Raw genomic sequence first — 22,842 nt, forward strand, 5'->3', positions numbered from 1 at the left:
TCACAATAACTTTTATGATTAAACATTTAAACCCCTTCTGCTCTTTTTTTTGAGGGGGTGTGGGGCAAATCTTTATTTTTTTTTCTGTCAAAGAAATCAAAGAGCACCTTTAAATATCGTGACAGAGAACTAGGTTGCTGGTTGACTGGCATTTCCCAGGATGGGAAAAAAATGAGCTGGCAATCATGGGTAACAGTGCGTGAAGGAATCCATGAAGCCTGGAGAAGATGAACTATTTATTTTTTATTATTGTCTCATATAATTAAAAAGAGAGAGCAAGAGAAATTCCAAGCACACAGATGTGCACACATGTGGGCACACATCCACCCACACCGCACCACAAAAGAACTGGGAGAAATTAAAAACCAAAAAAAAAAGCTTCCCACCTGTATCAGGGTGGGTCTGACCACTGAAATCAGAAATAGATACAGAGAAATCCATCCTGTCTGGATAATTAAACCTTTCCTGCTCTTTCACCACAATTGCAACGAAACAGACGTGTTGCTCATTCTTCATTCCAAAGTACGATTCCAAAGCTGTCACTTTCAATTGGAAGGGCGTCTGTCATTTTACTTATTTTTATTCACCTGCCCTTTTGTCTGGTATTTTGGGGACGGCAAGAAGCACACCCAAATGCGTATAGGAAACAGAGACTTTGAAAGGTGCAATTTAAAAAAAAAAAGGTTCCTGCCTTTGAAAGAGATCATCTTTTGTCAGGCAAGGCTACAAAATGGAGTCTGAACTTCTGTGTTGTCCCCCGGTTTTATTTTTAAAGACTTCCATTCTGAAAAAGAATCTTTAACCTTTTAAAGTTGTTTGAGGATACGAGAGAAATGTCTGGTTCTTTCTGAAAAAGTCATCCCCATTCTGAGTTTGCGTAATTGGGCTTTTGGTAACATGTGGCTTTCAATTTGAGTCTTAAAGTTGGGCCTGAGAATGCTGGATCATATGAAAGACAATTAATAATAATTCAGAATAAAAAAGTTGATACTTTCTGCATTTTGTTTCTGGCCTGATTTCTATCCTGTTTTTGTGGTGTACATAGTAGTTATTGCTATTTCTCCTCACAACAACCCTGTGCAATACCGTGTTTTCCCAAAAATAAGACCTCCCCAGATAATAAACCCAACTGAGCTTTTGAGCACATGGGCTAAAATAAGCCCTCCCCCAAAAATAAGCCGTCCCCCAAAAATAAGCCGTCCCTGAAAATATTGCAACACAGCAGCAGCCATGGGGTGACCACACTTGCTGCCTCCTGTACCTCAAAAATAATAAGACCTCCCCCCAAATAAGGCCAAGCACTTATTTTGGGAGGGGGGGTTGAAAAGAAAATAAGGCCCTGTCTTATTTTCAGGGAAACACGGTAGGTTAGACCAGGATGTCAAACATGCGTCGTCACAGCTGCATCACGTAACGTATTGGGACTTTTTCCCCTCTTCGCTAAACTGGATGTGGTCGTGACACATCTGGCCCATGGACCAGGAATTTGACAGCCCTGGGTTAGACTAAGAAAAATCAAATGCATTAGACCATCCAGGACCATTCCCCTGGCAGGGGAATTCTGGGAGTTGAAGTCCACATATCTTTAAAGTTGCTAAGGATAAGAAACACTGCATTATACTGAGAAGGTAATAGATAAAGTAGAGGGGAAAGCTGCTTTAGCTCATGGATAGAACTCAGGCTGGGCATACTGAAGGTCCAGTTTTGATCCTTTATATCTCTAGGGAGAACCAGGCTTAAATGAGACAGTGGTGAAAAAGTAACTTTGCAACCAAACCATGCACTTATAACCTTTCCAAGTCCAAAAAGCAAAGTTTAAGTAAAATAACCATGGTGGCTGTTTCACTTAGCAACTACTTAATGACTGAGTTGCCATTCCCAATTAAATGAAGACCACTTGTCTGGTTGCAGAAATTAATTTCTGTCTAATTAGATTAGATTGCAGGCCATCCACCAATTTCCCTCCACCAGCCTTCCTTTTTTTTCCTAGTTAAATGGGAGCTAGCTCCTGGCTCCAAGACTTTTGGGCTAGATATGGATGTGTTAGCTGGCAGGCAGTCTTTCTGGCAAACTGACCGTCATTGTCTGAACTTTTTTTTTTTAACAACTCAAACGGAATATTCTCATGCTGCCATCTGGGTTCTGCCAGCTTCTTGTTTTGTCATTTTATTCTTTTGTTCTCAAATCTTTTTCCCAAATTGTACCGCCTCTGCCTTTAAATTTTCTACGTTGCCTTTTGTTGCACATCAACAAACCATCTAATTAAACAACTGACTTCCAGATCTACAAAGAATGGAAAATAGATTTATCATGGATTGTGTAGAAAAACATAGTATCTCTCTAGCCAACTTGAGTGAGTGATAAGGTATACAACTGTCAGCGTTTTGCAGATATTAATTTCCCATATTGTAAAGACCAAAGTATTGGTGTAGGGGTAGGGAAACTCGGGTTTAAATTCGTCCTCTGCTCACTTTGACACTGTTACTATCATGAGTGAAGGTGATATGTAAATATGCAGGTAGTCCTCGACTTACAATAGTTTGCTTAGTGACCGTTTGAAGTTACAACGGCACTGAAAAAGTGACTTATGATGATTTTTCACACTGACACCTCAGTCAGGTGATTTACATTTGGATGCTTGACAACTGATTCACGTTTATGATGGTTGCAATGTCCCGCGGTTATGGAATCCCCTTTTGAATTCTTCTGACGAGCAAAATCAGTGGAGGAACCAGTTTAACTTAACAACCCTGTTACTAGTTTAACAACTGCTGTGATTCACTTAACAAATGTGGCAAGAAAAGTTGTAAAATGGGGCAAAACTCACTCAACAAATTTCTCACTTAGCAACACGAATTCTGGGCTCAATTGTGGCCATAAGTTGAGGACTACGTATAATGAATAAATACAATAATAAATAAAATATATAAACCCTGTTTAAATCTGACCCTGTATGAGGAAACAATTTCTTCCTTTGAGTTTTGAATACAGTAGTCCTCGACTTCAGTCTGTTCATTTAACAAAGGTTTCGAACTTATGACAGCCTTGGAAAAAGGGACTTACAGCCAGTCCTTGAAGTTATGACTGTTGCACCATCCCCATCGTCTTGTGATCACAATTTGGGCACTTAGCAATTGGCTCACATTTACAATGGTTGCAGTATCTTGTCATGTGATTTGCAACCTTCCCAGCTTGCTTTCAACAAAGCAAAGTCAATTCATGACCACATTATTCACTTAACAACTACGTGATACTGTTCATGACTGTGGACATTCAATTAATGACCACGGGGGTGGGTGGGGGGGATGGTGGTATAATCATGTCTGATCATGTGACAATTGCATTACTTAGCAATCAAAATTCTGGTTCCAACTGTGGTCATATATTGTGGACTATCTGTAGTACCTGCAGCTTATGAAGTATTCACCATTGGTTTGAATGGAAGAGCCAAATCTGTCATGCATTCCCAATGCATCTGGAAGGTACCAGGTTAGGGAAAGCTGGATGTAGATGATTGATACTTTGTTTTTGACTTTCCTGATCAAATTTTGAATGTTTGGGAATTGCTGACCCAATCCATCTCTTCCTTTCTGTTCTTCTGCAGTTTTCATCTGTAGCTTTATGGTGGCAGCCCCAATATTTGGCTACCTTGGTGACCGTTTCAACAGGAAGATTATTCTTAGCTGTGGGATCTTCTTCTGGTCAGCCATTACCTTCTCCAGCTCCTTCATCACTGAACAGGTAAGAGCTTTGCAGAGGGAATAAGATGTGCTCTGCAGCTGGAGGAGCTGGTCAGGTGAGACCTGAGCTTTTGGAATGAAAAAGAGGGTGAGGCATTCTGGAGAGGTGTATGGCTCTGGAGGAGATCATCTGTTCTACCCCTATAGAGCCTCAGTCTCCAGCACTTTGAAGGAAATACAAAGCTCTGGTCAGCCACTTGAGGTAGACCAGCGGGTGTTGAATCCTGACAACTTTAAGACAAGTTGAAATCGACAAGTCTTAAAAGTTGTCAAGATCGGACACCCCTGATGTAGATGGTATTACGAAGGGGAATGGAAAATTAGTTTGCTTCGCACACACAAAACTCAACTTTAGTCATTGGTATCTCCAGCTAAAAAGAGCCTTGGCGGGCGCAGTGATTAGAATGCAGTATTGCAAGGCAAACTCTGCCGACTGCCAGCAGTTCGATTCTGACCAGCTCAAGGTTGACCCAGCCTTCCATCCGTCCGAAGTTGGTAAAATGAGGAGCCAAATTGTTGGGGGCAATATGCTGAGTCTGTAACCCACTTAGAGAGGGCTGTAAAGCACCGTGAAGCGGTATATAAGTCTCAGTGCTATTGCTATTGCTATAGATTGGGAAAAATCCTTGGCTGAAATCCTACTTTTACCAGTCAGTGTAGACAGTAATTGAGCAATGATCTCATTGAGCCTGCTGTCTCTGAGAACAGGCAGTTTTCCTGCATGCTAGGTAAATCTTGTGGGAGAGCATCTATTTTGCATAGAAAAGATCCCAGCCCTAATCTTTACCATCGTCAAGCTGGGTTGGGAAAGACAGTCGTGTGAAATCTTGCAGAGTTATTACGAGCAATACTGAACTAGATAGATCTATTGTCTGATTTGTTGTGATACAGAATTATTGAAGGTCATTGCCTAGCAGTAGAATCCTTGTTTTTCCTTTAGAGTTTGTGGGTTTTCAGTATCTCAAGATGGAGTTGGAAACATGGACCTTACCCCTGGATTGGGCACCTGGTCAGATCCAAGCCAGTCTTCCAAATTAGTATCAGTTATATACCAGCTTTCTGACTTACAAAGATATATCAGGAGTAGCCCTTCTAGTGTCTTCCCGATGTTTTGTAGAATTCTCACCTGTTTCAAACAAATCCTCAGAACATCAGCAAGTTGCCAGATTGTCAAAACCTACAAAGTCCCAAATAAGTTGCTCTTAGATGGAAACTTTTGAAGCAAATTAAGCAATCATTCTTCAACTCCATCAGGAAATGGCCCTTGTTCAGGGCGAGCTATAATTCGTCCACTTTCTTTCAATTATTTTCTAACAGTTGCAACTATAATCACAGGCCTCCAAAGAAAGAAGTGGAGTTTTGGATTTAACCTCTTGGTCTTTTGCCAAATATAACAATTTTTAGCAATTTTATGGCCATCACAGACTGAAAGGCGGTAGGCAGGACATTGTGACCTTACAATGCAAGGAGTCTAAAGTCCACTGTATTAATGAAGCTACTTGGTGCCAAAAGGAAGGAAGGCTGTTTATAAGGTGATAACTAATATTTTTTTGGGTACTAAAAGTAACATTACCGACCACCAGCCTCATGTTTTCTGCTTTCAGGAGCTTTAATATAGGAACACTGTAAATCAGGGGTGTCAAACTCAAGGCCCGGGGGCCAGATCCAGCCCAGAAGGTGCTTAGATCTGGCACACGGGGCCACCCTGGAAACAGCGAAGGACTGGCTCGCGATGCCTCTGCCAGTGATAACGGATTGGTGAGCTCTGTTTTTGGCTGCAATGGCCTCCTGCAACCATCTGCCAGTGTAAACCGAGCTCAGGGGGGCCACACACACCCTTCCCAAGCTCCATTTTCACTGGCGGAGGGTTGCAGGAGGCCATCGCAGCCAAAAACAGAGCTCACCAGCCCGTTTTCACGGGCAGAGTGCTCGGGCCACCACAGGCACCCCCGACACGCGTGACGTTGAGCTGGATAGACTTACCCCGGCCATGTCCACTCTGCTCCCATGATTTCAAACACAACCCTGATCCGGCCCTCAATGAAATTGAGTTTGACACCCCTTCTATAAATGAAAAAGGTACTCTGGTATGAGAGTGAATGCAAGGCCTTTTAACTTTTTACAGGCAATGAGGACATAAAGCAATTCATTCCATTCCTATGATTAGTGATTCTGAAGGTACATACCATTAGTTACACAGCCTTCCCAGACTTCCATCATTTATAAGGCGCAAAAGATGCTCCAGTGAACTATTAGACTGAATCTTGGAAGAGGCTCACAACTCCTCTTCAGAGGCCCTGCTTGCAAATTTGGCATAATCTTAAATTAATTTGAGAGGCACTAGGCACCAAGTATTTTCACGTTGATATCTTATCAGTAAAACTCCCATTTCAGACTTAAATATCTTTGTCAGCTTTTAAATGGAACCTGATCATCTTTTTCAAGTTTGATCTGCTTTTAATGGATATCAAATTGAACAACAAAGAGGTCCCTGCTGCTCTGTTTTAACTGTTTTATTTCTTATACTGGCCTATATCATTGTTTTGGTTACTGCTTTTATTTAGTAACTGTAAGAGACAAGGGTTGTTGTTTTTTTTGTATTTTTAATTGTAAACATAAGCTCCCATTGTCAGGAGGTCTAAGGTGATATAAATAAATGAAGTTTGCTTTGTCTGAATCTTCTCCATTAGCATTAGTCAAATATTGAAAGTCTGTGAGTCTAGGAATTTATTCTGTATAGTGCCCAAAGGTAGGACAAGAACCAGTAATACCTTAATAGAGGGAAAATGCAAACTAGAAATAAGGAAGAATGTTCTGTCATGAGAAATATTAAGCAAATATATCCAACTTGCCTGCTGGAGTCATGGATTCTCTATCACTGGAGATTGTCAAGCAAATGTTAGAGAACCATTTGCTTGACTGGGCCAGTGTTTTTTAACCTTGGCAACTTTAGGATGTGTGGACTACAATTCCCAGAGTTTCCCAGCTAGCATTTCTGGCTGGGGTATTCTGGGAGTTGAAGTCCATAGATCTTAAAGTTGTCAAGGTTAAGAAACATTGGCCTGGGATGATCAAATGAGAACTCCTGCACAGGAGGTCAGGAGGTTAGACTTGAAAATCTCTATTACAACCTATGATTCTATGATGACATCAAGATTTAGCCATAATTCTTGACACTATAGCTGGGTGTGATCCCGATTTATTCCCACACTGAAGGTTTGGACTGAGTGTGAAACATGTCCCTGGCTATCTAAGCATTCATGCCTATCACTTATTACCACAATCTTGGTTTTTAGAACAAAGTAAGCAACAGATTCAGATTATTCAAGATTGTTTTCAATAGTTTCTTGATCTGGAAAGATGTTAAGTTTGGAAAATCAAACCTGGTTTTTTTAAAAAAAAAGACCACATTAACATCTGTGTACATTTTAGTACACGCTTCTTCATTTTACTTGCAAATTTCGCCTAATGCGTACTACTCTTCTGTTCCCAAATAGATCCCATATGGTACATTATTTCATGAATATATGCATTTTTCTGCAAACGGCTTCTTAATGCACATTTTGAACATCACGCTCTTGGTTTGAAAATGCAAAATGAAGTAAAGTTACATTCAGATGTCAAATAAATCAATTTTATTTGTAGCCTGCACAGCTGAAGGCAAATAGAGAAAAACACCTTGATTCTTCTAGTGTTCACCTGCTCTCTGCCTCTTAAAGTACTCTTCTATGAGAATGAGATACTGAAACAGATTATACCACCAGGCTATACTTCAAGTAAAAGCGTCATCTTTGACTGGGGCTTTGGGGGTGGTTTTTTTTTTTTTTTGCATTAGAATATGCTTTTACATATAAGCACGAACAAACCTCTTGGTGTATTCTCTTCTTACATGGAATTTCTATCTTTGTGTTTGACACAAGCTGCCGTTTAAAAATGGTGTTGTCTGCTTTGTTCCATAATTCTGATTTAAGATTCCATTATTTAGTCATTCATATGACTAAACATGTGAGGAACATTTGCAGGACTTAGGTATGACTAGACTAGAGAAAAGAAGGACTAGTGACATGATAGCAGTATTCTAGTATTTGAGGAGCTGCCACAAAAAAGAGGAGGGTCAACTTATTTTCCAAAGCAAGACAAGAAACAATGGTTGAAAACGAATCAAGGAGAGATGCAACTTGGAGATAAAGGAGAAACTTCCTAACAGTGAGAACAATTAACCAGTGGTACAGCTTGCCTTCAGAAGTTGTGGTTGCTTCATCACTGGAGGCTTTTAAGAAGAGACTGGACAGTCACTTGTAATGAAATGGTATACGTCTTCTCAAGCAGGGGGTTGGACTAGAAGACCTCCAAGGTTCCTTCCAGTTCTATTCTGATTCATTTTGTGGAGACCAAAACTCTACAAAGGAAATTCTAGCTATATTCTCTCCCTGTCACCAGCATGAGAAGGAAGATGAACATTGCAGGTTCCACCTTTTTATTCTGTTGTGTCAGGCTATGCCAAGCATAATATTTAGGGGGCGGGTGGTGGTGGTGGTGGAAGTTAAGTATGGGATCATTCAGCAAGCTGAATTATGCAACCACATTGATTTCAGGACCACGCGTGGAAGGGTTTGCTCGTCTCCACATATAAAGGCTCTTTAGTTGTCACTGCTCTTAGGACACACACGGCTAGCTGCTGGGAAATGGAGCCTGCCTGTTTTGAAACTTGGTTGCAGAGGCTAATTAATCATGCATACCTGGTGAGATGAACCAAAGCTGGCTCAGTCAGTCAGTCAGTAGAGCGATTTCCCTCCAGTGGAGAGAAGCTGGCTCTGTTTCATTCATCGCTGCGGACTAACTGCATTCCACAGATAGCTCTTCTGCCGTCACACCCAGATGGGGAATGGGCAGCTACTTAGCCAGCCTGCCACAGGTGAGCTATTTTTGTAAAATTAGGATTGCTGCCTCCTAGGGAGGGGCAGAAGTGCATGGTCTGTCATTCCCACGGCCATAATACCCAGCACAAATTATGTATCCCAAAGGAGACCTAGTTCCCAAGCCCTGCCTTTTACCCTTATTGGATCATTTGACTTTCATGCGCTGTTCACACCTCCCAGTTTTCCTGTTGGTAAAATGGAAAGGGTAGCAGTTTGTTGTTTCCAAGATTGGCTGGCCAAATAAAAAAAATCATTAACCCATCTTATACGAAGCAGCATGAGAGAACACTAACGATGTGCAAAATCTGTCCGTTCGGGAAATGAATCTTTCCAGAATGTTCCATTTCCCTGCCCTCCATTTTTCCATCAAACCGCTTCTGTTTTGGCAGATCTACTTCTAGAAACTTCCGAACAGCCCTTTCCCACAAAAGGACGTGGATTGGAGGAATTTTGGCACAGCCCAGAAGGAAATGAAATATTTTTGGAATTCTCTGGAAAGGTTCATTTCCAGATTGAGAAATTTTGCATATCTCTAGTGAACACTCCTAGAAATAATGGGCTGATGATGTTGGCAGGAACTGAGACCGTGTCCCTATATGTCCTTCAGACCAACATTTTTTCCCATGGTGTCAAACCTAATAAAAGGACTTCTGGTGAAAATGGGTGGAGTTGAGGAACTGTCAGATGAAATGCAGAAAGTGTTAGATATTTACTCTAACTACAGTGGTTTCCACCAAGGTCCTCTGTTCCGGCAAGAACAGAGGTTTAATCCTATTGGTCGAAGGGTCTGACAGCTCCCTATAAAAGGGCTGCTGTCAGACTCAACCTTCTCTGGATTGTTCTCACTTGTTGTACTTAATAAAGAGCTGTTGTTACCGTTAAGCCTGTGTGTGCCTATCCATTACCCAATCTAACAGAAAGGATTGGGATTCTTCTTATTTGCTAAGTGAAAAATGTGGTCCATACTGCACACCCTTTCCTCTCTAACAGTCCTTCAAGAAGGCTGCTGTCTCTTTTTCCATAGTGTTCCATGGGGAGAATAGAATAGAATAGAATAACAGAGTTGGAAGGGACCTTGGAGGTCTTCTAGTCCAACCCTCTGCCTAAGCAGGAAACCCTACACCACTTCAGTCAAATGGTTATTCAACATCTTCTTAAAAACTTCCAGTGTTGGAGCATTCACAACTTCTGGGGGCAAGTTGTTCCACTGGTTAATTGTTCTAACTGTCAGGAAATTTCTCCTCAGTTCTAAGTTGTTTCTCTCCTTGATTAGTTTCCACCCATTGCTTCTTGTTTTACCCACAGGTGCTTTGGAGAATAGCTTGACTCCCTCTTCTTTGTGGCAACCCTTGAGATATTGGAACACTGCTATCATGGTAGCAAGCTCCCAATGCTTGAAGTACTGTCGCAGGGGAAAGGGGTGAATATATATTTCCCCCGTAGCTCACGAGGAATATGCTTTTATAGCAGCAGAACCAAATTTGAAACAAAGAGGAATTTTCCGAGCATGAGATATACCAAGCACTGAATCAGGCTGCCACCTGGGACCTCCATCACTGCAGGTTTTCAGCCAAACTTGTGTGGGGGATGCTGTCAGGATTCCTGTCTTGGGTGAGGGTTGTATTTGAAGACCCCCCCTAAGACCCGTTCCAGGGGGAGATATCATGAAGGAATGCCTCGGGGTGTGTGCGGGGGGATCCTTTTTTAGATTTGGAAGCGAGGACAGTCTGACGGCTTTCGGGGCATCGGAAGGATACATAACAGACATCAACACTCAGCAGTAGCATCCTGTGCTATTCCTAACAAAAAAATATTCAAAATAAATAAATTCTCAGACAACCTGAGAAGACAGAGAAAACAGGGTGGGTGGGAGTGGGGGAAGGGGAATTCCTGTTCCTCAGGAAAATAAGATATTTGACAAATTTATGCAGATTTCATCACATCATTAGCTGAAATGTTCACTGAGCATAATAATCAAATTAGGGGTGGGTTCCTGCCAGTTCTAACCTCTTCTATAGAAGAGGTTCCACAAATCTACCGTGCCGTTTTGAACCGGTTCCAGCTCCCTCCCCTGCCCGTCTGCACCACGCTTGCCCCGCCCGCCCCTCACTTATTGGCTGGCTCATCAATCCCCCCCCCCCGGTGCCTCTAAGAGTCTTATGCAGGTCACGTGATTTACATTCGGATGCTTGACAACTGATTCATATTTATGATGGTTGCAGCTTCCCGGGGTCACCTGATCCCCCTTTGCGACCTTCTGACAAGCAAAGTCAATGGGGAAGCCAGATTCACTTAACAACCACATTACGAATTTAACAACTGCAGGGATTCACTTAACAAATGGGACAAGAAAGGTTGTAAAATGGAGCAAAACTTACTTGACAAATTTTTCACTTAGCAACATAAATTCCAGGCTCAGTTTTGGTTGTAAGTCAAGGACCTACCTCTATCATGCTTTGGCAGGCTAGTAACTACCTGAGGAGGGAGGGATTGAGATCAGGTGGACAGTTCCGAGTTTTTCCTTACCTGCGTTGGGGTCCTTCTCATTTAACCATGGGCTGTCCCACAACGGTAGTTATGACATCCCATCCAACCAAGTGGGAAGGAGAAAGATGTAACACACACATCAGGGGTGGGATTCAAAAATTTTCACTACCGGTTCTGTGGGCATGGCTTGGTGGGCATGGCGTGGCTTGGTGGGCGTGGCGTGGCTTGGTGGGCATGGTGTGGCTTGGTGGGCGTGGCATGGCTTGGTGGGCGTGGCGTGGCTTGGTGGGCGTGGCATGACATGGCTTGGTGGGCGTGGCAGGGGAAGGATACTGCAAAATCCCCATTCCCTCCCGATCAGCTGGGACTCGGGAGGCAGAGAATAGATGGGGCAGAGCCAGTCAGAGGTGGTATTTACTGGTTCTCCGAACTATTCAAAATTTCCGCTACCGGTTCTCCAGAACTGTTCAGAACCTGCTGAATACCACCTCTGACACACATACGTACAAATAACCATGAATGCAGTTCATGGGCCACGTGGCCAGGAAACCAATATCCCCTTTTTCTATTTTACTGTCCACTCGGTAATATGGTATTATGAGGCAACCATTTTTTTTCCGGACCTCAGGATAGGAAATGAAGCTCTGTCATGTCTCCAGAGTATTACCACAGCTTACTATCTTGAGGTAAGGCTTATTTGTGCCTGCCTAAACAAAAAAGGTTAAAAAAAAGAACCCTTAATTTTGAGCCGTCTATATCTTTAGGGATAAAAATACATACTTAATTATTTTAATGGCTGTGTGTCACAATTCCTCCAACTTCACCAACTGTGGTGGAGCAACAAGTGAGCAATTTAAAACTTTGGCCAGCAATTGGTTTGGGTTTTATTCACGATAGCAAAAATAGGCTATAAACCCTTAGGGTGTGTCAAGACTGCAGAAAGGTCTGGCTAAAAATATGTTGTTGCATAAGGCAAAAATACAATTTTGCCTAAAGAAGTCAACTCAGTTGGTAAAACTAGCGAGAAAACAGTGTTTCCAGAGTTTCAATGGGGAACAAACCTGAGGCCATGGAGCTTCCTCTACTTCAGGGGTGTCCAAACTTGGGAACTTTAAGACTTGTGGACTTCAACTCCCAGAATTCTGGGAGTTGAAGTCCACAAGTCTTAAAGTTCCCAAGTTTGGACACCCCTGCTCTACTTTCTCTTCTCTCCATTCTCCACTTCCTAAAGATAAGATAAAATCTGACATCTGTATGGAATCTGAAATACATCAGTGCTCTCATTCATAGTACAGGTCGTCCTTGACTTACAACAGTTCATTTAGTGGCCGTTCAAAATTACACAGCACTGAAAAAAGTGACTTATGACCATTTTTCACATTTATGACTGTTTTTCACACTTTGACCATGTTCAAAATTCAGACGCTTGGTAACGTGACTCATATTTATGACAGTGGCAGTGTCCCGGGGGGGTCATGCGATCCCCTTTTGTGACCTTCTGACATGACAAGCAAAGTCAATGGACAAACCAGATCCACTTAACAACCGTCTTACTAACTGAACAACTGCAGCGCTTCACTTAACAACTGTAGCAAGAAACACTGTAAAAAAGGGGCAAATATCACTTGACAAGCGTTTTCCTTAGCAACTTAGAAATTTTGGGCTCAATTGTGTTCGTAAGTCGAGCACTACCTGTATTTTATTCCAAATGCTCTTTTGCTATTTAAGAGCTAGCTGCATGGTTTAGTGGCTAAGATGCTAGGCCAGGAGCATGAAGTTCCTTTAGGATCAGTGCCCTTGGCCTAGTGTCCCTCCCTCCCTCCCTCCCTCCCTCCCTCCCTCCCTCTCTCTCTCTCTCTCTCTCTCTCTCTCTCTCTCTCTCTCTCTCTGCTAAGAAATAAGACAATTTTGCTAGGCCTTATTTTACACTCATTGGAAACTTACTGTGTAAATCAGTGACGTGCGGTGAGGTTTATGACTGGTGAGGCACTGACACAGTGCTGGGTTTCAAATATTTTTAGACTTGTGGACTTCAACTCCCAGAATTCCACAGCCAGGCATGCTCAGTTCCAATTTAAAGCGACAGCATTTGTTTTTCTCCTTTGCTCCTTCTTTCTTTTTCTTTTTCTTCTCCTTCCCCTCCTTCCTCCCTCTCTCCCTTCCTCCTCCTCTCTCAAACACACACACACATAGAAGTTGGATTGGACTATCTCTCCTACCCCTTCCCTCTCTCACTCACTCTCAAACAAACCCCCCCACACACAAAAGTTGGATTGGATATCTTTTCCAGTGGCTTGAAAGCAGCTCCTCTGCCATCCCCCCCATTCCCCTGCTGCCTTTCCCAAACACCTCCACCATTGCAAATGCAGCCTGCTATCTGGGTGGGAAATGCCTGGAACATAATAAAGCCCACCCACCACCTCCTGCTGGCAGGCTGGGGTGAGAGGAGAGGCAGAGAAGCCGAGCCTTCCAAAAGAAAGAGGCTGGGGGGAAGTGTGTGTACTACAGCATGGCTCTTTGCCTGGCTTCCTGCCTCCTCCTGTGGTCTCCTCAGTGCTCGCTTGTGCTCTCCCTCCCCAAGTGTAGTTTGATTGCAGGTGGAGCCACGTTGCCTTTTCAAACTTGTAATCAGTGAAGCTGGGCTAGATTTTTATATAGTTTTATCCAGCTGTGTGTGTGTAAGAGAGAAATGAATGGGGGCCTGGGGAGGAAGTCACTACACTTGGGGAGGGAGAGCACCAGTGAGGAGACCACAGGAGGAGGCAGGAAGCCAGGCAAAGAGCCATGCTGTAGCACACACACTGGCTCCACAATGTGGCTCTGCCTGCAATCAAACTACTCTTGGGGAGGGAGAGCACAAGCGAGCCAGGGTCCTTCCCTCCAGCCTTTGCCCAAAGCCCTGCACAGCACCAGGAGGATGAAGTTTGAATTGCTCCCCCTCCCTCCAACCCACACATACCTTTTCCAGCTTTTTTTAACAGTTAAGCAGAGTCATCCACGGTGAGGCAGTAACTAGCTCAGCTTTTTCCTTTTACTTTTTTTTTTCATGATGAGAGTGGTGAGGCTGTGCCTCACTTGCCTCACCTGACTGCACGTCACTGGTGTAAATACAACCATTGAGTTTGGTCAAGCTTAATTGAGGTGTCTTGAGTCTCTTGCTTTCTTAAGAACTTTGGCCTTCTTGTAAACTAAGAGATCTTTCCCAAGTTTGTTAGGGCTTTTCTTGAGCATTTCTCTCTGGTGCTTTTTCTGTATAGTAATGTCAGTCGCTTCCTGAACCTCAGAAAAAAAGATGGTGTGATCTCTGTTCTCCAAGGAGGAAAGCATTTGTCCTCAACCCTGACATTTCTCAGGTTCCAAAATACTGTTGGGGTTTTTTTTTTTTTGGAAGAAGCCATGGCTTGTCATTTCTAGAAATTAAATTGGTATGAAACAGATGTAGCTTTGTAGTGCAGATGTGACATTTGGTGGCGAGAGTCTGTCTAATGGCATGCCAGAATTTTGTCCATGGAGTAATTAAATGAGTGTTGATAGCTTATTTTCTGCATTATAAAGTGTCTGGCACTTAAGAAATGTAATGAAAATGTAATGAAAAGTATGCATGGTATAGAGGAAATGAACAAAAGGTTTTTGACCTCCAATCACAGTGGAATTTGGGTTACCTATTGAAATAGTTGGCTAGTAGATTCAGGGTTGAGAAAGCAGAGAATTACTTGACCTAAGGGCTCATTAATGTACAAAATTCACTGCAGAGAAGATTATTAGAGTATGGGCAAATTTATGGAAAAAGAGAGGTGGATTTAGGAGAAGTACTTAACAGAGTAACAGAATTGGAAAGGATGTCGGTGGTCTTCAAGTCCAACCTCCTTCTCAGGCAAGAAATCCTAAATGAAACAAACAATAGGGTGGTGCAGTGGTTAGAGTACAGTACTACATGCTACTTCTGCCTACTACCGGCTGCCTACAATTTGGCAGTTCAAATCCCACCAGGCTCAAGATTGACTCAGCCTTCCATCCTTCTGAGGTCAGTAAAATGAGGAGCCCGATTGTTGGCGGCAATATGCTGACTCTGTAGATCGCTTCGAGAGGCTGGAAAGCACTGGAAAGCAGTATATAAGTATAAGTGCTATTGCTGTTACTTTCCAAGTGCATCCAAATTATATTACAGTAATCAAAATATCTTTACAATCCCCAAGGCATATCACAACTTTTGAGCACCCTAATGTTTGGAAATTGAAAGTTAAAAAATTTGACTCGTCCTGCGATACCATTTTAGACAAATGGTTGTCTTAATTTATTCCATGTACTGCTAAAAGATTACTTGTGGGCTTCATTAATGAAATGTGAACTATAGATAGTATTCAATTTATGACCATTTGTTTAGCAACCATTCAAAGTTAAAATGGTGCTGGAAAAAATGACTAACGATTGGTCCTCACAATTTATCACCATCACAATGATCCTGCAGTGATGTGATCAAACATTGGGTGCTTGAATTTACCAACATGAATTTACGATGCAGGGTCACTTGATTCCCCAACCTTCCTGGGGGTTTCCAGCAAAATCAATTTCACTTAATGATCACGTCAAATAGGTCTTAAAATTAGGCATAAATTCACATAACAACCAAATTGCTTAGTGATGGAAGTTTCAGTTGTGAATTGAGACATAATTATCACAGGATTGAAGTGATAAAACTATAGTAATTGGAAACATCATTGGTCTATTCTAAGCTAGGATTTTAATATTTGGGGTAAAGGATGTTTCAATTTCTCCCAGATCGCCACCAACATGCCCTATTTGCATAAACACAGCTATAAATTGCATTTTTTAAAAAAAAGGCTTAAATTTATTACTATAACATGAGCATTTTTTCTGATTCAGATTTCTGCCATGAAGCTTTCAAATTAGAATAGGATCATCAGCAAAGAGCAAAAATTTTCATACAATGATTATAATGCTGTTTTGGTGTCCTTTATCTGCAATTTATTTTAAAGAAACCAGTTACAATATTAGTAATATAATGGGCTTCTTGCCCAATTCTGCCTTTGATTAAGGACCAAAGGATGGCCAAAAACGAACAGCTAAAATCTTCCGTTGTTTGTTAATTTATGGAAGAACAATAACACCAAGGATAATCCATACATCCCTTTTGAGGCTGAAATGAGAGTTGCTTTGTTCTCATTATTACTCATTCGTTTCTTTGTTTGTTCATTTCTATACCTTGCACGCTCCTATCCTGCAAGACAAACTGTGGTGATTAAAAATAGAATTATTAAATAATAATGAGAATCAGAAAATAGCACAAAAATACTATTGAATGTAAAAATTGTGGTGTACCAAAGCAATAAATAATAAATATAAATAAAATAAAATATAAATAAAAAGGGGGAGTTATAAATATAAAATAAGCTTGCATCAATAATTAAAAACTGACAATAAAATAGGCTACCAGGAAAGAAAAGCTAGAATAAAAAAAATAAGTTTTAAGGTTTTTCTTAAAGCATAAGAAGGAAGAGGCTGTTTGGACTGACCGGGGATAGAGGCTGCATCGATTCATTCTTGTGAATTTATGGGCTATTAAGGATCACAGACAAGAAAAGAGCTGTGAAGAATGCACAATGTGAAAGAAGAGCAAGGAGAAGAGCTTGTCTACACGGAAATGCTAGGCAGAAAACTTCCTTCATACATCAGCAGTTGTTTTTTGAGGGGGGGGGAGTAAGGAAAGCCATTCAGACAAGGAAATGAAACCATTCATGGTAGCGCATGATGTTCAAAACATAACAAGTTGTTTTCCTCTGTCTTTGAGGAAATGTCAGGGCTGATTCAAATGTATAAAGCCACAGGGAAGTTTTTTTTTCGGATTAAAAGTTATTTGCTGCCTTCTTTAAATTGTAACCTGTCAAGCAGTATTTGATCAGGTCAAAAGGAAAACTAGAGAATTTTTTGAAAGGAAAGGAATGGAATGGAATGGAATAGAATAGAATAGAATAGAATAGAATAGAATAGAATAGAATTCTTTATTGGCCAAGTGTGATTGGCCACACAAGGAATTTGTCTGTGGTGCATCTGCTCTGAGTGTACCTAAAAAGACAAGATACATTTGTCAAGAATCATAAGGTACAACACTTAATGATAGCCATAGGGTACAAATAAGCAATCAGGAAACAGTCAAAATCAATATAAATCGTAAGGATACAAGCAACAAAGTTACAGTCCTGCAGTCATAAATGGGAGGAGATGGGTAATAGGAACAATGAGAAGACTAATAGTAATAGTAATGCAGCCTTAGTGAGTAGTTTGACAGTGGTGAGGGAATTATTTGTTTAGTAGAAAAAACTGTTCTTGCTTCACGGCCCTCTTTTTGACTTGTGCAGTGTACAGTTCCTCAATGGAAGGCAGGTTGGTAGTAATTTTTTCTGCAGTTCTGATTATCCTCTGAAATCTGTGTCTTTGTTGGGTTGCAGAACCAAACCAGCGAGTTTTAGAGGTGCAGATGACAAACTCAATAATTCCTCTGTAGAAGTGAATCAGCAGCTCCTTGGGCAGTTTGAGCTTCCTAAGTTGGCACAGAAAGAACATTCTTTGCTGTGCTTTTTTGATGACATTTATGATGTTAGGTGTCCATTTTAGGTCTTGCACTACAATAGCACTACCGGCCATATTAATTGATGGACCAGTGTTCCAATTCAGTATACACCAGATAAGTGTCTCTATCTCATAGATCAATGCTTCTCAATTTTGGCAATTTGGGAATTCTGGGAGTTGAAGTCCAGACATCATAAAGTTGTAAATCGTAGCAGAATTGGGAGGGTTTTTTTAAAAAAAGAGATTTACAATCTCACATATTTAAAGGGTCTTAATTCCACTAAGTGTGCAGACTGCATGTTCTTAAACATTTTGTCATAGCCAGATGACTGTAGATACTTGCTAAACATGTTTCCATTATGAAATGTTTGTGGATTCTTTTTCCAGTCGCAAATGGTTAACGGAGCCCTTTCATGCTTGAAGCACCCTTCCCTTTTCCTAATTTAGCATTTGTTTTTCAATCTGCTGATAATGCTCATTCAGAAGGAAACAAGAAATAGGTATGGGGGGCCTCAAAATAGAAATAAAAAATAGAAGCTATAGGGATCTGGAGTTATGGCAGTTAGACCAAAAAAACCAGCTATTTTGGTAGTACTTTCTGCCTGAGATGTTCTTCCTGCTTTATGGACAAGAGTTAGTCTTATATACATGCATAATTATTATTAAATCATAAAATATTCAGCGACATCAAGTCATGGTGTTCAAGGATACCAGCTGCTTAAAATGACCAGATCCCAAGCAAGTATAGTCAATGAGCACATCTTTTCGTGTTTTTTTTCACATTCTAACCAGTAAAGACCAGCAAACAGCCCCCTGCGGTCCCCACTGCTAAAGAATTCATGTTCCATCCAGCGTCTTTCATTTTGACACTAGAAAACACCACAAGCTGTTAATATGCAAGCAATTAATGGCAAATTGCCATTGTTTTTTGTTTCAGTCCTTCTGTGGAATGCAATTTTTATTTCTGGTCTTCTTTCCAGATTTCTTAAAGGGTTGGAGGAGGGAACTGTTTTGACAAGTAGTAAAGGCTTTTCTATACAGTGCATTGTGAGAACAGGGTTTCTTGGAGCTTTCCAAAATAAGTTTAGTTATAGCATTCATGTCCTTGACTTCTTGTAATCTCGTGCAGACAGTTGGGAGTATAAGTAAAAGCGGAAACAAAATGTGGCAGGCACTTTCCCAGGCTATTTCGTTCCATTTTTCTTTGCTTTATCTTTCTTCTTCTCACACCACCCAGATTTTATAGCTACTGGATATGCTCCGTTCACATTGGGCTAATTGGGACACTTAATTTAAACTCTAGAGCCCTTGGTGCTCTCTGAGCTTGGCTGTTTGCTTGAGGATGTTTCATTGCCCTACAAGGTGACATCATCAGGGTGAAGGAGGATGGAGTTTGTGTCCTATACTTAAAATCCCACATATTCAATCAAGCTTACTTCTACTAAGTATTCAGAAGACCTCAGTATGAAACTGAGAAAGCAAGGGGGAATAGAATAGAATATCCTAGGCAAAGCGAACAAGCCCTACCCTCCCTTGTAAAGATGAGGTTACCTCTTGTTGGGTAATGAAACATCTGCAAGCAGGTAAACAACCTCAGAGAGCAGCAAGGGCTCCACAGTTCAACCCTGAGCTACCTAAATTCTTTACTATTGGAACATAATATATATGTTGCATTTCCTTATATATGGATGTTGCTGTTCTGGCAACCTAAGAAACTATAATCAGAATGACCATATTTTTAGAATATAACAGTCTTCCACTGCCTGGTGACCCCAGAGGTATCATTCTACAGTTCCCATCATCTCTAACTAACATTGCCTAAACATCTGGACTAATTTTTTTGACGCTTAGTAAATGTTGGATTAAAGGGACGTGGTGGCTCAGTGGCTAAGAAAGGTCAGCAGTGCGGTGGTTCGAATCCCCAGTGCTGTGTAATGGAGTGAGCTCCTGTTACTTATCCCAGCTTCTGCCAATCTAGCAGTATGAAAGCATGTAAAAATGCAAGTAGAAAAATAGGAACCACCTTTGGTGGGAAGGGAACAGCGTTCCGTGTGCCTTCGGTGCTTAATCATGCCCGCCACATTACCACGGAGACATCTTCGGACAGCGCTGGCTCTTTGGCTTTGAAACAGAGATGAGCACCACCCCCTAGTGTTGGGAATGACTAGCACATATGTGCGAGGGGAACCTTTGCCATTACCTTTTTAAATGTTGGATTAGTCCCTACAGTTTCTTGGCAAGATTTTTCAGATATGGTTAGTCATTGCCCCTTTCCTAGGACTGAGAGGGAGGGAGTGGCCCAAGGTCATCCACCTGGCTTCATACCTAAGGCAGGACTAGAATTCACAGTCCCCCACTTTTTAGCCTGGTACACAACGCCAAACTGACTCCCTATCTAGAAGAATACAATTTCTGTCTATGTGAGTGGAAAGAGAGATCACCTTGCTGTTTAGTTTACCTGCCTGCTCGCCTAGTAGCCAGTCAGGTGCTTTCAAAAAATCCAAATGCCTGGTATAAAGATAATTGCTTTCTCTCCTTATGTGCCCCAGGCATGTGGTTATTATATGAACAGCCAAGTTTCTGGTAGATAATTTTAGTTTCCTTTATTGCCAAAAGGGCCAATAAAGTGGCATTTCATTGCTCTCATTGGGACATTTATTTCTAGGGGAGGAAATGCATGCAGGAATGATTTCATTCCAGCTGGTAGACTAAGTTACTGGAATTAGCATGGGAGCCAATTCTCATGCTCCAGGTTTTTTGTTAATGAGAAATGTTTAGGCTATGTTCTATTGTTATCAAAAATGCTAACACAGTTTACAATACGATAATTCTTCATAAATAAAACCAACCTGGAAAATAGTTACTGCATATCAAAGGAGAAAGAAACATACTTCCAAGATACTCATTGTCCTTTGATAACTAACCCAGAGAGACAAATCAGTACTGATTATGTTCCCAAAGTGAGTGATATGGCCTTGTGCTATTTGGTTGCCGTTTTATATTACTTTATTTTAAATTATTTTGATCCCTCCTTTGCTGTTTTCAAGGTGACTTGTATAGAATAAATAGACATCCAGGTTTTTTTTTGAAAGGTGAAACAACAGTTTGTTATAACACAGCGAGGAAAAAAAAGCAAAATTCATTATGTGGGAGAAATGCACACATCCTCAAAGAGAGAATCGTAATCATCTGACACTGGTTCTAACTGGCTGCCAAAAAGCTAAATGTAACAGCCTCCAGTAAGTTTAATTGACACCTGACTTAGGCAGTTCTAAGTCAATTAATCATAGGATTCTTAATTGAGTCTATATCTGAATGAACTTTCTCATAAGCACATTCCTGAATATATGATGCCTAAAATATTGCTAAAGAGATTTTCCTTTTCCTTTGACATGAAAATATCTTCTAAGGCAACATTTGTCATCTGTGGGTTTGTGTTAAAAACACAAGGTGTGAGATGTAAAAATCTCCTTCCATATTTATTGCAGGACCTTTAAAAAAAATCAAGCAGTTATCTAATTATCACATTTATATCCCACTGCAATTGAAAGAATTTTGGTGACCTCCAACATATTTTTTTAAAATTAAAGCATCAGCAGTATCATACAACTTCAAAAAAATTAATTCTGCATCATGAAATCATAACCCAGTAAATCAACTGCAACCATCATAAAAAGGTAGAAAAAAAACAATAAATCTCCCTCCCAGAATGAAAGAATAGAAGGTGAAGTAATCCTAAATATAAATGGCAAATAACTTCATTTTTTTATATCTATCTTCAGAGAAGAACTTAGTTTTTAATATCAATTCATCAGGGAGGAAGCTAATCTGATCTCCTTTAGGAGACTTTTCCAAAGTACCAACATTGCCACTGCAAAGCAGCATATTCTAGTTTTTCTGCCTTCATCTCCTAGAAATACAGAATTCCACTTTAATTATATATAGACATATTATAAAAATGCTGGAGAATTCTGGAAGCTGGCACTCAGACAAATCAGCCATCAACAGGCACATAGAGATAAGCACCATCTATACACCATTCAAAAGAGACAGTCAATAAACCTGCCAAACAAAAACCCAAAACATCTCCTCACCAGGAATCAAGTCCAAATCAGCAGAGACTAACACCAAGATTAACACTAGAACAACAATCAAGGAAATACCAACTCAAACAAACAAGCTAACAGTAAACAACAGCTGATTCAATGAATCGCCAAGAATTCTCCCACCAACACTGACAGGGCAAGCCACTAGAATATAAACAGAGAACAAACCCCACTCTTTTCTACCACTGAAAATGTTACCTAATTTGGTTATAATTGTCTGTAAGAAAACAGCACTAAGAGCTGGACAAGGGTCATGAGAGACCACCACAAACTTGGAGACAACTAAGGATCCCAGAAACATATTGCTATATGTTGTTGATTGCATTGGAGAGTTGACCAATTGTGGCTGGCTTAAATCAGAGTTTTGTCATTTGGAGGGTGGATAACCACACATTTTGATTTCATGGCCACTTGTGGACAAACAAAAGACTGTATTTTTTTCATAGAGCCTAAAACTATATTAAAATACCAGTGTAGTTTTGATGGCATGCCTGATTCCAGAGTCTGTGCTTCTTTCTTTCTTTGAAAATCATTTTGACTGCCCATCATACAGCATCTGTATAGCTGTCTGTGAAAGCAGAGGGCTCTGTTTAAACAGGCAAGTTGTCAAATACTATTCTTCCTTCGCCTGCATATGAGGGGAGGGCACAGATCTGAGATGGGGGAAGAAACAAGCTGAAACTCAGTCAAATATCTTATCAGTTCATTCATTGCTCATGACCCTTGTCCAGCTCTTAGGGCTGGTTCCTGAAATTTCAGTGGAAGGGGTGTAGCTGTAGCAACAGCTGCGGCTGCTACTGTCAACAAAATTCATTTGCTTGTGACATACTAGCATTTTGATATCCTTCATTATTTCATTTGTAGAATTTTGACTTCCATTTCATTTTGGTGAACTCAATACAAAAAAACATGCTATTAAACCTTTTTAATCATGCTATTCTCCAAAGCACCTGAAGGCAGGACAAGAAGCAATGGATGGAAACTAATCAAGGAGAGAACCAG

The 22,842-nt window shown here is 40.9% G+C and overlaps 1 protein-coding gene across 2 annotated transcripts in view; it reads left to right on the forward strand.

Annotated features, from left to right (window-relative positions):
- The window catches only part of LOC309386146 (sphingosine-1-phosphate transporter SPNS2-like), a 149,198-nt gene that overhangs the window by 65,657 nt on the left and 60,699 nt on the right, over positions 1 to 22,842 (forward strand). For both annotated transcript variants that reach the window (XR_014174354.1, XM_081941211.1), the window contains exon 3: positions 3,605 to 3,741. Coding sequence is in view for 1 of the 2 variants with exons in the window: in XM_081941211.1 (XP_081797337.1) it covers positions 3,605 to 3,741 (137 nt within the window). In the remaining variant the exon portion in view is untranslated. The remainder of the gene's footprint in view (positions 1 to 3,604; positions 3,742 to 22,842) is intronic.

This window comes from Natrix helvetica, assembly GCF_964273705.1.
Source record: "Natrix helvetica genome assembly, chromosome: 2".
Classification (NCBI taxonomy): domain Eukaryota; kingdom Metazoa; phylum Chordata; class Lepidosauria; order Squamata; family Natricidae; genus Natrix; species Natrix helvetica.